Below are 23,012 nucleotides of genomic sequence, written 5' to 3' on the forward strand. Positions count from 1 at the left end.
TTAATTATTTTCCAACACCGAGGGGACCCGTTTTAAACATTTCTGCCATTTTATCATACTTTAATGAAAAAGTATGGCACCTAGCATCGCATGTTTGTTTCTGGAGCTGTTGTACATACTATGAAGATTATTAAAAATTTCATTAATTTTTAATGATATCAAAATCGTAATGAATCCCGTGTCCTGTCTCTGAGGTCTCTGCAGTGTTATTGGGTTTTGCTAGACATGAAACGCTTTTTGGTACATAAAAGAATAAAACTGATGTGCATGGTTGATGAAAAGGAGGTGGGGGGAAAAACAGAATTTTATCCATGTATGTAGTTTATTTAGCCATAATGATATCATAAATTGCAGTCTCCTCATAATTAAATTGATTAAAAAGTAGAAAATCCTAGGGGCATATCCAACCAACGCCTATGTTTGTGTTGTGTTCATTTTTAAAAGCCAGTGGTGGTTAAAAAAGGAAGAAATTAAAAAAAAAAAACTACGCAGTCCTGGCTCACCATTTTAACCCTTTAAACTACATGGACCATAATGCAAAGCAGAGCGTGACGTCACTCATCTCGGCACCGGTCTGCTGCCAGTCTGCCACAGACAGCTGAGGATTTCCAGACGGGGGGATCCCAGTTCGATACGGCCTTATAATATCGAAACGTATGAATCTACAGTGTGTTTAAATGGCGAAAACGTACGATTATCTCTTTAAGCTGTTGCTAATCGGTGACAGCGGAGTCGGCAAGACATGCCTGCTGTTCAGATTCAGCGAGGACTCCTTCAATACCACCTTCATATCCACAATAGGTGAGTACCCTGCAGCCGCCCCTAAGGATAAAGCTGGCAAAATGCATGTCCATATTAACAGGATATAATGCTTTATTGTCATTGCTCTAATGGTGATCAAAATATTTAGTAGTAGTATTATCCTGTTACCAATTTGTATTGTACAATACAGACCCATAGTGTTTAAAGGGCCATAAGAGTAAGACAATGGGACTGAGAGTTGGTGATGATCTAATGTCCTTGATGGTTCAGAGGCACTGAAGGCTAAATTTAGAATGAGATCAAAGCTATGGTCATGATGTTTGACTTTTGCGAACCTAGGTCTAATAGAAATATTAAGCCTTTAAGAATGGTTATAATATTGTTATATCCTTCATAAAGCTCTATAGTATTCTACTTTTGTTGTGACATTAAATAATGTCCTTCAGCAGATTGACAGTGGATGAAAAACAGTACTTTCAGTTTACAAAGGACCATGACTTATTATGGGCATCGTAGTCATGTGACAAATTTTTATCATGTCATGTAACTAATCAATGGTGGGCTCTATATGTGTTTGTTTATCCAAATACAGGAATAGACTTCAAAATCCGAACAATAGAGCTGGATGGAAAGAGAGTCAAACTTCAAATTTGGTAAGTGCGGTTTGAGCAGACTTTCTCTCTCAGACATTGACATGAAACTGTCCATTTACCATTGACTTGATGTTGATTTGATGTTATCAGGGATACTGCCGGTCAGGAGAGGTTTCGCACCATCACTACAGCTTACTACAGAGGGGCAATGGTGAGTCCTCCCTTTATCCTACACTTTCTCACTGTGCATGTACCTTACACATCAGGAGCGGGAAATTGTTTGTGAGGATGACTGTTTTTTTTCACAGGGTATTATGTTGGTCTATGACATCTGCAATGAGAAGTCCTTTGAAAACATAAAAAACTGGATCAGAAATATTGAAGAGGTGAGCTCTGAATTCAACTTTTATTAGTAGTTAAACTAAAGCTTTTGGATGAAATGAATATATATTTGTTAAAAGGTGCCATTTGATATTGTCATTGAGCACTGAGAATAACAAACTTTGCATAAAGAGTGCTTTACTTTCTCCCAGCATGCCTCGTCTGATGTGGAGAAGATGATCCTGGGTAACAAGTGTGACATGACTGACAGGAGACAGGTGTCCAAAGACAGAGGTGAAAAAGTGAGTCTCTGCAGCTGATCATTACTGAAAAGCAGTCTCAAACAAATTGAAATGTTGTTCACTTTTCCAATTTGCACTAAGTGACACTAACATTGATTTTTTTTTTTTATCTCTCTTAGCTGGCTATTGATTATGGAGTTAAGTTCTTGGAAACCAGCGCAAAGTCTAGCTTAAATGTTGAGGAGGTAAGCAGAACTGTTTAATCATGAAAGTGTCATGTACCTTGACTGATAAATCTGTGTAACATTTGTTTTTGTTTTTCTGTCACTCAAGGCTTTTTATACTATGGGAAGAGACATATTACATAACCTGAGCTCCAAGACAGTAAGTGGTTAAGAGTTTCTTATACTAGATGCTACACTTTCTGTGAAGACACACTTTAATACTGTATTACATTTCTCAAATATAATTTCTTCCTGTGCTAGACTGACAACAGTGCCGGAGGGTCAGGCAAACCGGTCAAGATCACAGAGAAGAAGTCCAAGAGAATGAAGTTCTTCAAGTGTTCACTCCTCTAGGCTGCTCATCTCCAGTGTTCACGGCTCACAGCTAGCGTGACTTTGCCATTTTGGAGGGTAACTGCCTCCTGGACGTCCTCGCAGCAGCGGCAGCACTGGTCATAATCAGAGGGCCTTACTGCCAGCTGAAGCCCACAGGTTCATGAGTGGTTGAGATGCCATCCTCATCTGCTGACCGGAGGAGCATCAATGAGGAGTGAGGATAATGTATATCCGCTCATGCAAAAGACTTGTGCGTGATTGTCAGCAGCAATTTGTAGCTGGCCATGCAGTGTCTGCTCACAGGAGGCAGTGATTCTGTTGGCATTTATAATACCTCTGGTGGATCTCATGAAAATATCTCAGTTACACATAGCTGTCTTATAAATGTAAAACAATGAAAACAAAACTCATTTTTTTCATATACGGTAGCATTATTTTGTACAAACTACCTATTGTCATATTTACTATGATGATTCTGTGAAATAGACATATCAGGTCTCAGCACTGATTGTATTTATCTTCGTGAATCCATGTATATTAATAGGCTTATGGTCTCCAGTTGCGCTGGCAAGATGTCTGCTTGTTCATGTGTGCCTAGAAGGTTACAGTATTGTGATAGAAAAGACAAAAGTATGTAGAAATACAACCTACTGTATTCTCTCATTTTATTTATTCTTTTTTTCATGGAACCTTTATTTGTACAGGTTTCTGTGAGAAAAATGAAACTGTGAAAGGATTGTTTATTTCTTGGAAGCTGTACTTATTACCTATTGTTATGCAGTTGTCAGTATATGCATGAGAGCTGTAGGGTTACCTCTGAGTGGGTCATTATTAAGCACATTTTACAGTATTTCAAAAGAAAACATTACAGACGGTATTTCAAAGTGTCAACCATGTATAGGAAATTCATGTTTTTGCTGTTCACATAGTGTATATGTAAGCAAAATTAACAGTTGTCTATATCTGTTATTTTCCCCTAAACTGTTGACATCCGACAGGTCCCCTTTACATCACTACCATGAAAATACAAGGACATGGGGAAGCTGTAATGTGAATGATTGTCTATGTAAGCTACCGTATGATACACAAATGGAAAGTAAAGACAGTAAAGAAAGTGGATCTTCAAAAGAGAATATTATGGTGGTTTTCACTATTCTGCACTTACGACTAATATTAACTGCATGATTGAAAATAGTGAAGAGTTTGGTAGTCACTGTCATTCTGTTTTCATGATCATTTGAAAACAGTTTCATAACCGCTGTCAGTAGTGCTTTCCAGGAGATGGCAGGCTATATTAAATTTCAGTTACCAGCCTCGCTGGTAGCATTCAGTTTCTCTTCCTCGTATATATGATTTTTCTTTTTTCCTCATTCTGTTTTAGTGTCCTCTGTCGCTGTTTTAATCAGCCTCCTCTTTTTGTGTCTCTCATTTCTTTTCCTGTGCATCATCATCTCCCTTCTCTGCCTCCATCTTCTTTCCCACATCTTCCCCTCCAACAGCTGCCACCTTGCAGACTTCAACAAGGTTTCTCTCACTGCTAGAGGCTCTTCGCTCTTTGCTAAACATTGAACACTTTTCTTTTCTCTCACTGGCATTCCAGCTCTGTGACCTGTGAGACGGCAAACACTTTTCATCAGCTACAGTCAGATACTCAGTATTGTCCGAGAGGTTTCTCTTCGCCTTCATCTTAGTTTCATTTGCTACAGGCTCTGTCGCCGGAAGGGCTCCCTTACTTTGCAAGGGAATTTCGTCAATCTGATTCTCCTCTTTTTTAAGCTCTGCAGGTGCAGTGCTAGTTTGAAACTGCTGGGCAAGAGCTCTGACTGTGGATACTTTAGGCATGTGACCAAAAGTGCTGGGATGCAGCTGATACTCCAAGTTTGCTGGCCACTGATTTGGTGTTTTAGTGACTTGCTCCACCAGTGACCTGTAGTCTGCAGTTTGCAGCACATCGTCACCTGCCTCAGCTGGGTTGTAGATGATGCCGCTCATAGCCCTTTTCTTTGTGATAGGAGAAGTTTGACTTTGGGTTTCAGTAAGGACATATCTCAGAGATTCAGTCCTCTTTGGAGAGGAGGAGGTTTCTAGCAGCACATGAGCTTTCTTTGTGGGTTCAGCTACTTCCTCTGGTTCATCAGGAGGGCTGATAATGATGGTGCTCATAGTCCTCCTCTTTGTCAGAGGACACGTTTGTTGATCTTCGACTGGATAGTATCTTAACGATTTAGTCCTTTTTGGAGGTGAAGAAGGCTTTAGTCTATCAAGCAGCACTGTGCTGCCTTGTTTTATGTTGGTTATGGTCTCTTGACTTGATGCTGCAGAAGCAGGCTTTTGTTCACATGGAGATATGAGAATGTCCACACATGAGCCGGGCCGCGATCTCTCCAAGCCAGCTACTTCTAAGGTCTGACCTCCATCCTTTGTGTTGAGAGTGCAAATACCGGAGGCTTGCCGCAGACTCCTCTGTCTCTCTAGACCAATTTTTGTTGCTTCTTCTGTGTCCTTCTGCCTTGATGCAAACTCTTCCATGTCCATGTGGAAGCGGTAGAGGCTGTAACCATCAGCACTGTTAATACTGCCCTGGCGAAGGAGGGGAGAAGGGTCACATACAGAGGAGTTTCGTGAATAGGTTCTGGTCAGTTCCAGTCTGTCCACTCCTGCAAGCTTCTCCAGGGCGACTGCCATTCGTCCGTGGATCTCTTCCAGTTGGGCCAGGCGCAGATCCACTGTCTGCAGGGAGGCCTTCATAGTGTTCTCCCTCTCATTTACCTCCTCCAGACGCATGGACATATTCTCAACTCTGCCGAGAACGCAAAAGAAATAGAGAACTTATATATGTAAGTATGACCTGTAATTAACGTGCTGAAATGTCAGAACTACACTTAAAAAGGGTTTCACCTTTCTGAGGTAACCTTGATGCGTTCATCGCTGGAGGACTGCTGCTCATCCTCTTTCTCACGGAAATATTCCTCTACACACTGTTCTTCAAACTCGTACAGATTTTTTAGCTCCTCTGGATTCAGCCTAAGCTCTGGTGGAAACAAATACGACAACATATCAGTCTTTGTTTTTTAGCTATAAATCCAGACCAAAGCTGTTCTGGATATGTATGTCCGTGGGCTAAAACATGATAAAATTAGTTCAATTGACCCAGGATGAGATTAGATTAAATCACTTTATCTCCTTATTTTAAAGGGTTCAGAGTATATCATGTATGTCATTTAGCCAGTGAAATTGTGTATTCATAAATGTTCTTTCGTTTAGTTAAATTGTATGTATATGTTTTGTATCATTTGAGGAAACTAACTGAGGCCTCTGTCCTTCTCGTCTAGCTCTCCCTCTTGTTTCTTCCTGGCACACCGTCGAAACAGCCTGCTGAAGAGGATGTAGAGGTGGCTGAAGATGATGAGAGGTGGAGGCAGGATGGGACGATCATGAAAAGTCATGATCAGCTGATATCTCTGGAACTTCCACACCTGGTTGGAAATGGACTTGACTTCAAAGAAGGTGTTGCTGCAGGACAGTAAACGCAGACACGTGAGTATAAAACTGTAAAAGCAAAGTAGATGTTTCTTGCAGAGAAATAGAGCAGTCATACATAGGAACATGTAATTACTTGAATACTGCAATGAGCAAGTTGACCAGAAGAATGTTAGCCACGAGAAGGTAGCAAGCCATAATAGCAGGTGTGAGCCAGGCGCCAGGGATGCATGGAGGCAGTTTCTTCCCATCCTCATCATATAAATGTTCACCACATGGAGCTGTGGGGAATGGAGGGTAAAGTCATTTAATTTATTCTGAGAACTTAAGGTAATTGATTGGAAGTGCATTCTCGACTTGAAAACTACTCACGGTTGATTTCCATTGCATAGACTTTGGGAAATCCAAGAAAAGCACAGTCACACAGAAACATGGAGAAAGCGTTAAAATCAATACGTTTTGGATTTTCTTATCGTACTTCTGTCAAGGTCAAGCTGATGTCCATAAAAGAGTGGACTGGTGTTATTGAAATGTTCCTCCAACTTTGCAGTAATCAAACAATAAAAATAATTTCTCAATCTTTAATTTTTGTGAAAAATCTGATTTTAGGATTGGGTCACAGCTTTCTTCAGAGAAATGAAAAATATGGAGCCTTTCAAAAAAAACTGGGAGAATCAAATATAGATTTAAATATCAATATACAGTATATTTGAACAAATGTATTATAAATCAACTATTTAATGTTAAATAAGGCTTTTAATTTTGGCTTTTTCAATAGCTGCTTATTGCCTTCACCCTGACAGAAGAAACACTGACAGAAAAAAACTTGAAGGCAGATGATCATGATCAAGGGCGATGAGATAATGACACTATTCAACTCTTCCATAAAGCAAAATTATTGCCACACATCGAAGAAAGAACCTATTAAAAATGTGCCAGCAGAGGGAGACAAAGTATTGAGGGGTTACAGTGTAATGCATTATTACTAAACATCACAGAATTTTAGACAGAGAAATTAATGTAACACTGATCATCTGCCCAGAATCAGGAAACAGAATCTTACTATGAATTCTAGTCTTACGGTCTATCGAGTCCGCAAAAACCTCTCCATAGATCATCCAGTAGGGCATGTAGAAAATGTTTCTGGCCAGACGCCAAGTTGGCTCCTCATCTGGGTGAAGGATGGCTTGCCGAGCCACCCCGAAGCTCATAAGCACCACCAGCATGATCACGACAAAGTACATCATATCAATCATCTGAAAAAAAAGAAAAGAAACAAAAATCAATTTGAACTCCGTGTGAACTCCTGTTAATCATGTGTATATGTCATGTCTGTCATGTGACTTTCCTATGATTTGTTTAACTCAAAGTGAAATACTAAAGGTCATTACCATCTTCCCTATCATCATCACATAGGGTCCCAGGTATTTGTTGACTCCAAAGATGTCCAGGACACGAATGTACCAGAAGATGATGTCTATACAGTAGATGACTCTGCCGTAGCCCATGTAAGGCTCATGCTGCAGCCGTAGCATGAGCCCAAGAAGGAAGGTGGAAATGGCAACCAGGTCTGTGATGTTCCAGTACTCTTCCATCCACACACTTATCTTCTGTTTCAGCTTCCCCGGCTCTGACATCAGAATCTAGACACCAGGGTTTCAAGGTTATGCAGAGACCACAAATTATCTTTAACACATATAGTGACTACAATCTGATCAAATTGATCATATTTTGTCACTTTTACCTGTCTGACTTTTTCAGTGCCAAGTGTGAGGATGTATGCAATGACAGTCCACTCTTGTATAGATGGCCATCGCTCCATTTTCACTAGGATTATGTAGTTGTACAACATTAAGTAGCCCAGATAGGAAATCTGTCGGAAGAAGTAAGTCATTAAGTAATTTTATTTTAAGTTTATAAATGTTTTTTAAAATTTTCACCTTAATTCTTCTCATGCTCAAGAAGGGAACTTACAGTGTTGAACCAGAATTTGGTGAACGGTGCATCATAAAACTCAAAGAACCTCTTGCCAATGGGGATTCTGCGGACTTTAGTGCTACCCTCCTCTTCATCTCCCTTTCGGGAAGTTGTATCATTATTAGGGTCCTATAAAATAAAGCAAACTCTCAGCTTTTTTCTTTCAGTCTTGACACAAAGAGCTTATTAAGAGTATGTGAAAACAAATCAATCTGTCAAGGTCAGCGTAAACCAGGACCTTGCTGGATTTTGCGTCATCATCCTTGTCTTTTCCCTCTTCTTTGCCCGCAGGTGCATGATCATCTCCAAGACGGAAATCCAACAGTAGAATCAGAGGAGGAAAGATGATTCCCAGAATAACCTAGGTGAGAAAATTATCAGAGTTATTATAAGATACAGTGAGTTTGTTTACAGTCAGTCTTTTTACTCTAATGTGATGCCAATACTATGACAAGTATTACAACTACTGATGTCATTACTGTAACTGTACAACATTTTTTTTATGGTTGCTTGAAAGGAAAACATTTTGTCATATCAACCTTGAGGCCAGGGTTCTTGCCAATCCTTAAACAACCCATCCACATATCAGTGAGCAACATCTGGCTGCAGGTGTGGGCGATGAAGTCACGTTGCTTAGCAGCCACAGCCAGCTTCAGACAGGTGGAATTACTCCAGTTAACCAGCTCGTATGTTAAGAGTTTCATGGCCACCTGTTCATCATGTTTGTAGGACTGGTCTAACAGTTCGTAGGCCAACTGGCCAAATTCTCTGAAAGAGAGGGAACAATCATTTCTCAAAAGAGTTAGAGACAGCGGATGAACGATAGATAGATAGATAGATAGATAGATAGATAGATAGATAGATAGATAGATAGATAGATAGATAGATAGATAGATAGATAGTGACACTTCAACTGAAACCTATGCAAGTGATGTTATATGTACTGACTTGGAGTTGTTCTCCAGGTCTTGGGAGATGTCATCCACCAGTTCACTCTCAGAGCACTCATGGGCCATGGCTTTATACAGTTTACAAGCCACCAGGGCCTTCGCCATGGCTTCCTCTCCACGCTGCCAGAGGAAGAGCGCCATCTTCTGGCGCTTCATCAGCACCCCCCAGAGCATCAGCTCATGGAAGGGGAACTTGAATCGACAGACCTCAGGGTCATCCACATCAATTTCCTCTTCCTCTTCTTTCTTCTTTTTTGCCTTTTTCTTGCCTTTTGTTCTAGGTTCATCATCCTGACAAAGTTTTTAAAAAATGATGATAGATTATTTTGCTGTGTGAGTTGTAATGTTTCAACTAACTGACAGTGTTTTGTTGTAAAAAAAAGACACCCCACCTCCATTCCTAGAAGCTTTAGAGCTTTTGGCTGCAAGAGGAGAAAAAAAGGTGATAATTAATGTCAAATGTTACTTAATATGATGAGCAAGTTATTATCATTTATCTTCTTCCAACCATACATACCCTTTTTAGTCCATACAAATTATTGTAAAGGTTACGGAAAGCCTTCCTTGTGTAATTGCTCCTGTATGCTCCACCCATGAGATACTCGAGCACCAGACCAATATCAATCAAAGTGATCTGATAATCTGGAGGAAGGTTTCCCTGTGGAATCACCAGAGTAACACATAACAAAGCAGGTGTGTCAAGATAATATAAACCCTGAAATGCATAAAAAGTGTTTAATACTCCAGTAAAAATAAATTTCACCTTTTTGACATCCCTAACAACAGCATGCAGTGTATTAGCTGGGCCAAGTTTCTGAGAGAAGAGCAGAGAGGACAGGAGGACAAAGGTTAGAAATAAGTATTTAGTATTTCATATTTGGCTGTATTTAGTGGCATTCAGATTTTGAGTAGATTTGTTGTTTTTTTTTTTGCAGTGGAGGCTGCAGTGAGTCAGGCCCACCGTGTTGTATAACTCCTCCAGTCTGGGAATGGTGAGGAAGTGGTGAATATTGACCCCATTCTCAAGGAGCAGTTTGACAAAGTCCACTCTGTCCAGCACTAAAGCATCCATCATAGCCTGCTCCAGAGAGTTCACCTAGTCAAGGGTAATGCATGAGAAAGTCTAATAAATATTTACAGCATACATCCTTCATTCTGTTTTCTCAAATTTCCATCTTAAGTGAAATGTTAATAACGTTCATAAACCCTATTCTTACCCAACGAATCAACTCCAGCTTCCTTGGGTCTGTTTCCTCTGGAGGTTCAGGCTTTGCCTTTCCTTTCCCTTTCCCCTTTTTTCCCCGGGTCTTGTTGCGAGGAGCAGTGGTAGGACTCTTCTGCTTCTCCTGCGGCGGGGCTGCAGAGGTTGTAGTGTTGGCGATGGCACCGGCAGGCTGACCAAAAGGAATATGGGGTGAGGAAAGCTATTGCTCTTCTTTGAATAAACATATGAGTCTCCTCTTGCGGCTATTACTGGGTTACATTAAATCATTGGGATTTTGTGTATCTTAAAATCACAAATCAGTTCTAACAAACACTCTTTGTCCTTCTGCCATAGGTTGAGAACACACTGCTCTTGCAGCAATTCTATTCTATTACAGTATTTTTTATTTTCAAAACCAAATTCTTTCCTTCAGTCCTAAATACATCCTTGGAATATTTTCAAATTACTGAAGTGCACTCATGTGGAATGATTAACTGACAGTATTAAGATGTGAGCACCACTCACTGGTAAATTGTGTCCATAAACAAAGATGTGATTGCGAGCAATATCCACTCTGTTCCAGGCCAGAGCCAAACTGAGCTGATCTGCCGCTGAAGCGTTCGTGCCTGACGCAAAAGAAATGGAGGAACAGAGAGAGAGAAGAGGAGGTATGGAGTATGTCGCAAGAAAAATATTGTTGTGATGTTGTAGATCAAATAATGTTGATTTATCTAATACCTTTTAACAAGGCAGTAAGGATGGCCATTTCAATATCTTGTTGTCCCTCTGAACCCATTCGAAAAACTGTGATCTACATGTGAGAAAAACAAAATGAAAAGAGAAGATACGATTGCAGACGTGAGGTCAGCAGTGACGTAATGGCTGAATCTGTTAGCAAGAAATGACATGAATGAATAGATGAATAAATAAACGAATGAATCTATGCCAGGAGTGTCTTGCCACTCTCACTGTAGCTGTAAAAATGTGGTGTCAACTGGTGGAAGATTCTTTCAGCGGGACCTCTCACTGGAGCCCTCTGTGGCTGACCCTTCAAGGACAAGCAGCTAATTTACTTGTCAGACAGAGTGATAGTACTTGCCTTGTTATAGACTCCACTACATCGAATGAAATTACGCTGACGGGCCTATCACATGTGCAGCCATGGTAAATGGGATTAGGTTGGCATGAATGTGTGGCAGGGTGCCAGAGATTTCAGAGCTGGTCTTGAGATGCGTTAATAATGAGCTGCCTGCATCAGTGTGAAGACTGAAAACTTGTGTTGCTCTTTCAGACAGTTGTAGGGTGCGCTGTGTGCTTCGCAAAAAGGAAGGCTTTTATAACAGTGAACTCCTAATTCAGTTAAATATTGTATCCTGGTGTTACATCATTGCAAATTTCAGCTCTCTAAATCAGTGTCTTTATTCATCTAACCCAGCTGTTCACATGAGATGCACTTAGGATGAAAGGATTATGCTGGGACTAGACAGTGACACAGATTCACCTGTAGGTTAGTCATGGCACTTTAGATTAAGAGCAGGCAATAGTGTGGCCTCTTAGTTGTGTATAAAGTTCTGTCACATTGTCCGAGTCGGGTATCAGTGAGAACTAAATGGTACAGAAAAAAGCCCACAGTATGATCTTTGAAAAAGCAGTTTAAGTTGCTTATCTGGGTGTGTTGGGGCATTAGGCAGTCTAATACATAGGGGATAGAGGATGCAGAGTTGCTGGTGAAGTGATAGCACTCTGAGCACTGAGAAAAAAGCCTGGAGAGAGGAGAGAGAGAGAGAGGGACCTGACTGAGGATTAGGGAGATGGATCCTCTCTTCCATCTGTGTGCTGCATGTTTACTGTGAATGGATGAAGTAAGAGCCTCTGCTAAGCAGGTGGTAGTGTGCTCTGATCTTTCCCACCCAAATGTATAGAGTCTGGAGATTATATGTGCCGGGTATTAAAAAATACTAATCACATCACTTATGCCTACGGAAATCTGCTGAAGATGCACAAATGCCACCACTATTTATGTACCGAAGTCTTCAGCAAACACTTTGGAGAAACACTCTCGAACACTCTGTGGTTAATCCGTGAAGACTCTTACCAGGGTGTGTGCTTCATCATAGAGCACTTAACTGTATTGTTTACAATAAAGTTAAGAGTTTTAACACCCACCACCACTTTACAACTGTGCACTTTTACATGAACGTTGATGATGGTGTATAGCGAAGCTGCGAATGCCCAGGATTACATGACCATAACAAGAAGGAGAAATGACAGGCAGGTTGAGGGGATTATGTTTATTCAATATGTTAATGGAAAAACACAGATGAGTGGAACGGATGAATGACGATGGAGACCAGATGTTTCACAGCTCAAAAATTATTTATTGATTGACACAGACATAATATTTTCAAATACAGGATGACTGTGAAATACAACAAGCCTTAAGATATTAACACTCTATTAATCACTTCTATGAGGATTTTACTTGTACAGACATTTATTGTTATACTCACCAGTTCCCTTTTCTTCATGCACTCCATTACCATGAGCAGGATTTGTTGCGATTGGGTTTTGGTGTAATTGAAAGTCTTCTGAATAGTCACCAGCAGTTGGTCTCTGACGTCATCATTAACCAGGCTGGAAGTGGAGAATTGAGGATGACATTTCAGTTTTGTACCAGAAGAATAATAAGAATACAGAGAGGGAGAAATCATCTAAAATCTCACCCCCCATCCTCTGAGAACTTGTGTGCGAAGGAAATTATATCAGAAGCTCGGCCACTGCCATCACACACCACCACAGGGATGGGAGGCTCATCCCTCAGACTCTCAAGGGCGATGGAGATGACATTGGGACCTCCCTCCACTATCAGACACACCAGGGGGACCCCCTGACCCAAACCTGGAAAACACAGCAAAAATGTCAGTCCTTGAAACCCATCCATCCATTTAACACTAAGGTGTCACCTTATAATGAGAGAAGTTTGATCATGAAATGTTGAAGCAGAACACGTTGATGTGATGTGTCAACAAGCAAAGCCAGAGGAGGGAGGTAGTGAAGTCAGTGGTGACAGCTGAGCATCCCTTTGCTGTCCCTGCCTTATCCGAGCTCCAGGCATAGGATGACAAAGGGAAGCCCACAGGTCACAGAGGAACTCTCCATCCACAAGTCCAACAAGACTGAGTGGCTCACACTCACACACCATGGAGGAGGGAGTATGTTTTATGACATCTGTGTGTGCGCTGTGCGACTTACGAGTGTTAATCTTCTGCAGGGAGATGTGCTTCTCTAGCAGTCGACGTAGTTTGACCTCAGAGCCATACTTCCCACAGGTGCCGTTGTCGGTCAGAATGAAGTGGGAGTGGCTGTTGTTGAGCACAGCCAGCTTGCTCAGTGGGTTTGCCATCGTCTGATAGGGTCTGGTCACCTGGAAAAGGAAGAACACATTAGTTTGAAGTGTTTCAAAAGGAGGAAATATAAGTATAAAACAAGTCATTAAATGCAGCTGCAAATGTTCTCACATCTTTTCCGATGAGGTCCTCTTTGTTTTCCAGGATCCCCCATGGAGCAATTCCTATTGCACACACCTTCCCTCGTGACTTGGAGGAATGGTCCTTTAAGGCATCTCCGACATGACGGATCACCCCTAAGTTGTAATAAGCAAAATACAGCCTCATGGATAAAGACTCTTTCAACTGCTAAACGGGGCTGCATAATGGGGCACACTCTGTTTACTGCACGCGAAATCCACAGATTGTCATTTGCGATTAATTTTTCTAGAAAAGCTCTAATTATAGTGCTTAAACCTGTGACAATAGGTTGGTCAAATCTCCCTCAGGAAATTGCAGAATACGTATTATGTAATGACATTTTAGAGCAAAGGCAATCTTCTAATGTCGCAAATTGTTATTTGTTAAGGGAACATTAAAAGCATTATTCTGAACTGTCAGTGTCCTACCCGTGTTGACTCCACCCGTGAAGATCCAGGCTCCAGTGGTGACTGCAGCTTTGATCAGGCCTTTGCCAAACACTTGCTTGAGTTTGGGCTGGAGGTCGAAGTTCTGGAGACCTCCATGAACAGAAATGAGCAACGTGGGCAGCTCCAACTGCCAGTCCTTCACCATCAAATGCAGCAGATTGTCAGGCTTGGTGTCATGGGAAACCCGGATATACTAGTAAAGAAAAGAATGAAACAGTTCAGGGACTTACTTTTAATCAAACCACACAGTCACTTTGTCAGCTCTAAGTACAACAAGTTTTAAAAAGAGCCAGATGTGAAAAGACCACTCCTTAAGGCCACATCACACTCATTCACTTCTAATGCGGCTGTAACTTCTTCCAGGACCATCATTTTTGGCACTCACCATGGCCTTGTTGATGAATCCTCCACCCTGGAACTCGATAATGCCAAAGGCATCTGTTGGGTATGTTCTGGTGTATTTGATCACAGTCCATTTATCCTTCGGGGTGTCGATCTGCACCAGCTGGTTTGTTTCCTCTAGTGAGTTGGCACCAGGAGGGATGGCCACGTGCTGCGTTGTCAGCTGACCACAGGCACATCTACACAGATCACAGAACAAGAATCTCTCAGATAACACATCAGTACTGGGCCCCGTGTGGCCTGGTCCCTGATTTCTAAACTTAAAAACTGGGTTGGTTATTCATAGAAATCCCTGAGTGATATACCACCCAGTGTTGTCAAGGGTATGAACCATGACTAGACGTGAATCAGCCAAGTCAAAGACTGTTGTTTTGTTTGCCCATGAAAGCTTTGTCTTTTCCTGGAAAGATACATCGTACAGGCTCTTCCATGACTGAGCCCATTTCTGGGAAATATGTGCCTCGACGAACAAAGGGTTGCTCTGCCTGGCTGCTCTCAGCGGGTTCTCAGAGCCCAGGATAGTAACCATGTCCTCCACCACACTCTGACAAATCAGTTTTAATCTGTCTGATAACTTGTTGTCATGAGTGTCATGATTTGGTAAATATTTTTTTTAATTGGGAGAAATGATTTATGATTTATTTAAAACATTACTCATAATGAATAATGGAGCATTATTTATATATATTAATTTACCTAATTAACACTGTCACGAGTTACACATTCTATTAACAAAGGTCCAGTTGACAATTAAAATAGGTTCATACCAGTGTAGTCAATTTTGTGATTAGACCATTTTATAGACTTGTGTGGCATTCATATTCTGTTCAAATTGTACTCAATATATTTTACTCAAATGTATTATTTTATTTTCAGAAAAAGTTGTCTTGATAAGTCCTGGAGTCATGCAATAAATGTTGTCTCTCATAATAAATAACTGGCATAGCTGCTACATAGCCTCAACCTAAGGCCACATGTTCACCACAAATGATAAGTAATCATTAAAAAGGTCATTTGAAGCCATTAATTACCTGGTCGGGTCCTTGCTGGGAAATATGTGAATACATTCTCTTTTGAGAAAGGTTCTCTCAATCCAGGCTCTCTGTGCCTGTAAAACGAAATTGAAGAAAGGAAAAAAGTTAGTTGACATAACATGCTGTCACACCACAGTCAGGGTCTGGAAGATCATCCTTTCTCATATCTGAATTTTTATTATCAATCCTCTTAGTGGTAATCCTGGCTAAAAGATGAGGACCTTTTGCATCCTACAAAGAAAGCATTAATGATACAGACGACAAAAAAATTATTCAAATGAAAACATTTCTGCTGAGACTAGTATCAACAGGCGATATATCGCACAGTAAGTTTGAGCATATTCTGTTATTTCTCAGATTATTATTGCACTATTGATGATGACTAACAACTGTGGCATCAGACACCTTTATTGTCTGCGAAAGTTTGAAAAGCAGCCAGTAAAAAAGCATCACATTGCTGTCTGATCTTTTTCCAGCACTGAGCAAAAATAACCTTAGTTCAAAGCAAAGTTTCTCTGAGGGCCATTGTTGACAGTGGAGGCCCAATTAAAACTGAAGCAAATCTTTCCAAGAAAAAACTCAGGAGTTTAAAAAATAATAATAATAATAATATTTAACGGCGTCTATAGTGTAAAACAAACATATGTTAAAAATCTACATTTTAACTTTAAACATGAGGCTAAAGTCATATGAGTATAAATGAAAGACCATAGATAAATTCTAATGAAATCTTGTGACCACAAGTGCCCATTACACAGTACAGTTACTGTTCTCTCTCTCTCTCTCTCTCTCTTTCTGTCTATCTGTCTCTCTCTGTCTCTCTCTCTCTCTCTCTTCTCTTCATCTGCACAAATGGCCTCAGCCTCATCCAGGAGGAACTGCAGGAGGGCGGCTGTGGCACCACAAACTATCCTGGAGTCTCTGCTGTGTTCTGAATGAAAAAAAGTGTTTTAAGCAAATGAGACTTGCTCTGTATGCAAAGCTTGTTGTAGAAATTTTAGTTAGTGTGGTACTGTCATGGTACCATCTAATCTTCATGTGATTTTATGTTTCCTTTTATTATTTGATCAGGTTAATAGTTTTTAACAGCCTGTCAACACACTGTGAATACATGGTGATAGCCTATAAATGTAGCTGTTAATGTCATAAATATGCATATTGTATTTTTCTCATTTTTCATTAGCCTTAACATGATGATACTTAATTTTTCTTTCGTTGCGTTGTAACACTACTGTACTGCAAGGACACACTTTCCTTCATACATACAACTAAACACTTAATTCTTTGCACCTCTACATTGTTAGTAAAATGAACTGATATTCTCACCAGACTCACTGAAGATTCATTTTAATTTGTCTTAATCCAAAACAATCATTTGATAATTACTTAGTTGAGTAACTATAATTACTAGTTTAATTACAAGTAATGTTTTACAAAGTCAGAAAATACAACTAGTTTTAAAAATCCACAGAAATACTATTTAAAATCATTTAGTGTCATTTTTGTAAAGACTGTTAAATTATTTATTTGCACGAGGACAGTTTGATCCTGTGTATGTAAATTACAAATATTCCCTGTTACCTGCAGGTTTTTGCAAAAATATTAGCATCCTGATGTATTTTCAAAAAGTAAAAGGCATAGTGTGGTTGTTGCTGTCTTGTCTCAGCATTTTTACATCTCAGTGTTATCATGCATCACTAAGCACACACAACTCATACAGTGCTGCCCTGCTCACATTCACCACTAAATTCACATATGCACATCTATAAATTCGTGCCACATCTCCCGCCTCTCGGAAAATAGCTAATGCTGTCATAAAAGTGATTAAATCAAGTTGCAGTTATAGAATGTAGATACACTTACACATAATCTTCTGTCCGAGCTGTGGAGTCCTGTCTCTAAGGCTGCTGGAGATTAAGCCTAGAGAGTAGAAGTGAAGTCTACGGTCTGTGGCTCCTCTACCAGAGCTTTCTCCTGGTGCTGCACTCCCAGTCAAGTGCTCTCATTGAATCCCACAGGGACATGAAACTTCTTCACTTTATGAGGGCCAGTTAATATGATGAGCATGTGAGCAGGGTCTTTGTTCGCCCAAGTCTCATGACTCCAGTTCAAGGTAATCCTTTTGGGAGTCCCATGACCCCCTTCTCCATGCCCACAGGGTATTTTCATCCTTCGCTTGAACAAGGCACAATAAATCTACTTTGATAACCGGCCCCTAATCTCCCAATTTGTTCAAACTCCTTTCTTTGTGTTCACTTCATAGTGTGGAAGATCTTAGCTTGTGTGAGAAGACGGAGCAGAGTGGCAAACCTAAAAAGACTGCAGTCTTGTTTAGAGGCTCCCCAACTTTTCATCTGAAATTTTTCACCCCCTCCAACTACTTTGATTTCAACCCAATTTGCATAATTGAGAGAATTGGATGCAGGCATTCTTTTGGAAGGCGCCTTGTTAAGACATGACTGGTCTCCAGTTGGGGGCAAGGTCAGTCAATGCTAATTGCAGTTAATCTCTATTTCCACCCACCTTGTTTTTGTGGAGGGAAAGAAAATTCAACAAACCAGCTATTCAGTATTCTCTTAATCTTGCTTTTTAATTTTGGTAGTGTTAAGTGGATTAGCATTTAAAATCTGGTATAGTAAATAACCTCTCAGCAGGCTGAAAATGGATGGATGACTGTTTTTAACAATTACATTTAGCCTACTAGCTGCAGCTCCAACTCTTTAAAGTGTATACTAATACTCAAAAAGGGATTTAGGCTTCTGTTTCTGTTTGGGGGAAAATCAAATCTGATCTTTGAGTCAGTTTAAAATGAATTATGTTTATCATTCATGGTGGATTTAATTTAGTAATTCGGTTTAAACTATCTAAAGCTATTATGGGCTTTCAGGTGCATGCTCAAATAGCTAGAGGGAGGCATTAGGTGAGCTAGAAGCTGAGATGGAGTTAAAAAGCACAAGTCATAGACATTCATTTTAAACCTCCCTCATGTGAAATGGTTTGATAATCTCTCCTTTTATGGTTGAAGTGAGCAGTACGAGCCTGAGTGTAGCTCTCAGCGAAAAAGACAAGGGTTGGTGGTTGATGACTCAGAAAGACAGAGTGAGAGAGCAGACAGACTAACATCCCCCAAACTTCCCCCTTTTGGTCCGGCTCCGCTAAAGAAAAAAAAAGAAAACGCACATGGGCCACTGTTAATTATAGCTGAAGAAAACAAAGCGCTTTTCCAGAAGGGTTTGGCCAGTATGACGCAGTTATTTCAGCTTACTTAAACTCATTAACCATAGCAATTAAAACCAAAATCCAGTCAGCAACCAGCTGCCTCGTTAAGAGCTGCCTCTGAGCACTTAACAACAAAAACCTCAAAGAATTAGATACTGCAGGATCAGATTGTGTCACACCAAGCAAATTAACCAGACTTAAGACAAGCCTCAGAACAATAAACAACATTCATTCCCACACGCAGAATTTTCGGAGGAAATGATCATTCAAAACAAAAGACAACTGTGTGAGATGGAAATTAAAACTGTTGGATTGCTGAGGAGGACACTAATTAGCTGCACTGACGCAATGATGCTTTTTCTTAAATTTTTAGTGTGACGCTATAATACAACGCATCACTCAGGTTGAATATGTATATGACTGTTTTAATTCTCTCCAAGAATAAGAATTTCTACCGGTTTCACAGTGTTGTTGATACCATGTTTGATTAGTCCAGACACCTACAGTCCACATAGGCCTTGCCATACATTCAAGCACATGAATCACATGGTCCTGGTCTCCTGACCCACAGCTTAGTGAGCAGCTAAATCACAGCAAATTTGTTCCAGTTCAGCTACAATTACATGCACTATTCAGCCCCCAACAGTCATAAGGAAAATGTACAATGATGGCTGTATTCCTGTACATTGACATCTGACCTGGTCTAAATCACTGCATTTTACAAGCATTTACAGTCGGCAGCTTTGTAAAGCTAAAGAGTAAAAACTATATGTGCCAAAGGAGATATCATTTATTCTGAATATTGAATTCAGTACAATGGAATTCACACAACAGACGCCTCATCAGCACAAGTGAAATGGATCAGAAAGGATTTGGGGGTCCTATGAGGAATGTGATGTCACCAGGGTTGAAGATAAAAGCAACTAATTGCTCGGCTTCAGTATTGAAAGGCGACGTGATTAGAGTTTGATGCAATGTGACAAGAAGGAAACCCATGTTACACCCCTTTACTGTCTAAAAAAATATCCCAGACTCATGGTCGATCCCACGTGGACCAAATAACAATCTGCCTTTTACGTATTTTCTCTTGAGGGGAAGGATTTTTTGGGCAAAGAGACACAACCCGAGTTACAGGCGCTGGATAGGGAAATTTGCATTAACTGTGAAGCTAACTGTTTTCAGTCAGCCCTGTTTATAAATGCACTCATTGTCCTCCTGGGTTTGAAAATCCAGTTAGCCATCACATGAGCCCAACATGTCACTGATTATCCCCGAGAGTTGAGGGAGTCATAAGACATGTTTTAAAGACGCTGTTTTTCTGTGTTTTTCCCAAAGAAAAGTCTGACTGAAAAAAGATAGTAAATGAAATTTTTCAAAAATAAAATAATATGGTTTGATAGTAGGTCACCCATTAGTTGTAATGTGGTTTTGACATATATTTAAATGTTGGCCTTATATTTAAAAAAAAATTGCAACACAATTAACAGGTACGATCAAGTCTTTGTGTGATTCTGCAGCTTAAACATAGAGTGAGTCAATCAAGAGCAAATATATCACCTTGTTTTGACATGAAGGTTAATTGTTTTAGGTGTAAGAGTTTGCCAGCTAAATCTTCAAGAGATTTTTTAAAAAAAAATCTATTTGCTGTGACTCATAATTTAGGTAAAACAACTTAGCTGAAGTTTGTTCTTCACACCAAACCCATTCAGCCTTTCTTTGCTTGCAGAATGCTGCTACATTTGAAACTCTCACTTGTTTCACTTTTATTTTGCACAAGCTTTACAAACTCAGGCCTTCATACATAAAAGTCTGCTGTAGCCCTGGTCCTGCGCCCCAGATATTTCTGCTTAACCCTGACCCGAGTCTTAAAGCTTACTAACCTCACCTTACCTGAGCGTGATGCTTACATCATACAGGCATATGATTTCTAGAATCATATTTTAATTGATTTTGATGCTTTCACTGTTTTTGTTGATGTAGTTAGTTTGGTATTTGAGGGTCTGAGCACAAAACTCATCTGTAATTAGTGGAAACCATCAGGCCACCGACGCTTTCGGCCCATTTCTTTCCTCACTGTTGAGCAGTGAGTTCAATTTTTCCCAGTAAAAGAGGGAAAAGGTCAGTAGAGTCATCTTATTTGGTGGAGAACAGTGTTATCTCTAGATAGGACTCTGCAGATGAATTCTTTACTAAGTTCATTTATGGCAACAGACATGGTAATATCACGTGAACATATTTGCCTGAATGTGCTCTCTGTTGGAGCAAGACTCTTGCCCTCATTTCTAATCAAGTGTCAACCATTCTAAACTATTCAAAGAGATATTGCCTTTACTCTATTTCTGATGTACTATGCGATAGATGAAAAATAAATCCTCCTTCATGTCATGACCCACTGTAAATAATGAAATATTCGCCTATCATTTAAATAAAGCAGATAAATCCACGATTAAAGACTGTCATAACTACATGACAACTATGCATGATCAGAAAAAAAGGACATTATCTCTCAGCCGCCTGGTCTATGCAGCCAATGAGTTTATATTTAGCAACATTACCGATCTCATTAAAAGTGCAGTGCTGTTCAGCTGAGAGCCATGACATTTCTGATTGCTTTACAACCTCATATAAAACCTCATATAAAAAAGGCTGTGGATTATACAAAGAATATAATCTCACCAAATAATGCCTACTGTAATGTATAGAAACCCGTCATGCTAAATTCTTTTAAGGATGTCAGTGTCAGATATACTGTTGAAATATACATCGGGTGCCACATGGTGAACAATTTTTCTCAGTATTGTGTATTTACAGGAACATTTTGATGGATTATTAATATGGATTCTATGTAATCTTGAAATGTTCTTTATATTTCAGTTTATTTTCCATCCTTACATTTTTCTGGATTCTTTTAAATTTTTTTAGTTTTGTTCTTTATCTTTCTCAAAATTTTACTGCTGTTCTGTACTAACATGTATCCATGTGTGTGAGTGTGTGTGTGTGTGTGTGAGCGCTCTAATCCCAGCATAGACTGCTCATTGGACTGGGAGGCATGCATGTGTATAAAATCGTTTCTTTCTTGCTTTCAAGGACATGTTAACGGGAGTGTGTTAATCACATGAAAGCAGACTTTAGAAATATATAGAAATCCTTAATCTGTCAGGACCATGGTCGTCCATACTGGGCCATTATGAAGGATTAAATGACCGTACTGGAGCAAGCGTCTGCTCAGCTTCAAACACCACTTAACAGTAAGTTTGCAGGGCTGGGAGTGCAGACCATGTGCTCACCAATATACAGCCAGCAGTCCTCAATGATGCATGTCATTACGCCGGACACAGAGACTCTAAAATGATTGGTTAGGTCCTAATATGGACTTTAGCCGTAGTAATGGAACCATGTGACACAAGGTTGTGCAGCACAAGTCATTGTCAGAATAATGGTTTCTAGTATATACCAAAGTTCACAAAAGGCACCCTAGATAAACTGCAGTTGTCAGTCATTCACATTAAATTTACTCTCATAAACAATACTATGATGAGTATGATTCAAGAAAAAATTCTAAATTTTAAACAAATCTTAAAGACAACTTAAAACACTCCTGGTTGGAGCCAACTTGCTCCAACGTAATACTGGATCACCTGTTGAATGTGAAACTGCACAACAGGCTTCATCTTACCTTCTGCGAGCCAGATGTGCTGCGTTTCAGGGAGGACCTTTTCACGGTGCCACTCGGGCCCTTGGTGTCCATGTTGAAGACTAAGAACTTAAGTCAAGCTGACTCAGACAGGGATCCTTGGAGAACAGCGACAGGTCAGGCTTCAGCATCAACATTAGAAACGGACACAAACCCTGGGTACCCACTACAGAACCACGGCATGACAGCAACCTCTGGATTCAGGTGTAAAGAGTATCAAAGTTTCATCATCATTAAAGGTCTCAGTGCTCGTCTCTCCTCTCTGCAGCTTACTCTCGACTGACAAGACAGCGATCCCGGCCAGGGATATAAATCACTCGATGACACACTTGACACATAGACCCTTTTCCTCTGCCGAGCATCCCATAATCAGGCTTAATGCAGCCAGCTCTTACGAAGCCTCAGAGTCTAATGGATAGAGATTTAATAAATGGTTATTGGAGGTAAATCTACTTTGGCACACCACAACCCCAAAAAAGGCTTAGAGAGAGACGATTCAAGCTGTGAGGCTAAAGTTAGCCAGCAGAAAGCCAAAGGTTGTCCCACCAGATGAGGCTCAGTGTATGTGACAAGGGAAGACAGGAGTGCATCAGCGTGC

The 23,012-nt window shown here is 40.2% G+C and overlaps 2 protein-coding genes and 1 long non-coding RNA gene across 4 annotated transcripts; 2 read left to right on the plus strand and 1 right to left on the minus strand.

Moving 5' to 3' along the window:
• Positions 1-3,611, plus strand: LOC139633208 (ras-related protein Rab-8B-like). The gene is made up of 8 exons (XM_071498739.1): positions 1-801; positions 1,355-1,415; positions 1,506-1,566; positions 1,664-1,741; positions 1,889-1,978; positions 2,098-2,163; positions 2,252-2,302; positions 2,404-3,611. Exons 1-8 carry the CDS (start codon positions 678-680, stop codon positions 2,494-2,496), a joined length of 624 nt encoding a protein of 207 aa, XP_071354840.1. The 5' UTR covers positions 1-677; the 3' UTR covers positions 2,497-3,611.
• On the minus strand, positions 3,127-22,695 carry LOC139633144 (transient receptor potential cation channel subfamily M member 1-like). 2 transcript variants are annotated; one of them, XM_071498639.1, is made up of 28 exons: positions 22,607-22,682; positions 22,397-22,512; positions 15,499-15,575; positions 14,451-14,646; positions 14,045-14,258; positions 13,608-13,732; positions 13,342-13,513; positions 12,813-12,987; positions 12,600-12,723; positions 10,828-10,900; positions 10,615-10,715; positions 10,103-10,279; positions 9,847-9,981; positions 9,649-9,699; positions 9,403-9,543; positions 9,278-9,307; positions 8,884-9,176; positions 8,475-8,703; positions 8,174-8,296; positions 7,933-8,064; positions 7,703-7,831; positions 7,350-7,601; positions 7,040-7,214; positions 6,331-6,351; positions 6,095-6,239; positions 5,786-5,991; positions 5,377-5,509; positions 3,127-5,278 (listed from the first exon to the last, which is right to left on the minus strand). In XM_071498639.1, the coding sequence occupies exons 2-28, from the start codon at positions 22,466-22,468 to the stop codon at positions 3,904-3,906; spliced, it is 5,076 nt and encodes a 1,691-aa protein (XP_071354740.1). In that variant the 5' UTR covers positions 22,469-22,512; positions 22,607-22,682; the 3' UTR covers positions 3,127-3,903. The 2 variants fall into 2 exon arrangements, with proteins under 2 accessions (XP_071354740.1, XP_071354731.1); XM_071498630.1 differs by having other exon boundaries at positions 22,397-22,695.
• Positions 9,114-14,059, plus strand: LOC139633238 (uncharacterized). Its single transcript, XR_011693712.1, has 6 exons — positions 9,114-9,578; positions 9,672-9,733; positions 9,821-9,991; positions 10,121-10,299; positions 10,673-10,757; positions 13,641-14,059. It is a non-coding gene; the product is annotated as an uncharacterized lncRNA (long non-coding RNA).
• Positions 22,696-23,012: the final 317 nt, after the last annotated feature.

Source organism: Trachinotus anak, unplaced genomic scaffold (genome assembly GCF_046630095.1).
Source record: "Trachinotus anak isolate AG129_WGS33_773 ecotype Australia unplaced genomic scaffold, CSIRO_AGI_Tana_v1 ptg000002l, whole genome shotgun sequence".
NCBI classification, from domain to species: domain Eukaryota; kingdom Metazoa; phylum Chordata; class Actinopteri; order Carangiformes; family Carangidae; genus Trachinotus; species Trachinotus anak.

Coding starts and splice junctions, on each gene's coding strand:
- LOC139633208 (XM_071498739.1), top strand. CDS start 678: ATGGCGAAAACGTACGATTATCTCTTTAAGCTGTTGCTAATCGGTGAC. Junction 1,567..1,663: donor CTTACTACAGAGGGGCAATG/GTGAGTCCTCCC, acceptor TTTTTTTCACAG/GGTATTATGTTGGTCTATGA. Junction 2,303..2,403: donor ATAACCTGAGCTCCAAGACA/GTAAGTGGTTAA, acceptor TTCCTGTGCTAG/ACTGACAACAGTGCCGGAGG.
- LOC139633144 (XM_071498630.1), bottom strand. CDS start 22,468: ATGGACACCAAGGGCCCGAGTGGCACCGTGAAAAGGTCCTCCCTGAAA. Junction 13,514..13,607: donor AGGACCTCATCGGAAAAGAT/GTGAGAACATTT, acceptor TTCCTTTTCCAG/GTGACCAGACCCTATCAGAC. Junction 12,724..12,812: donor AAGTTCTCAGAGGATGGGGG/GTGAGATTTTAG, acceptor CTCCACTTCCAG/CCTGGTTAATGATGACGTCA.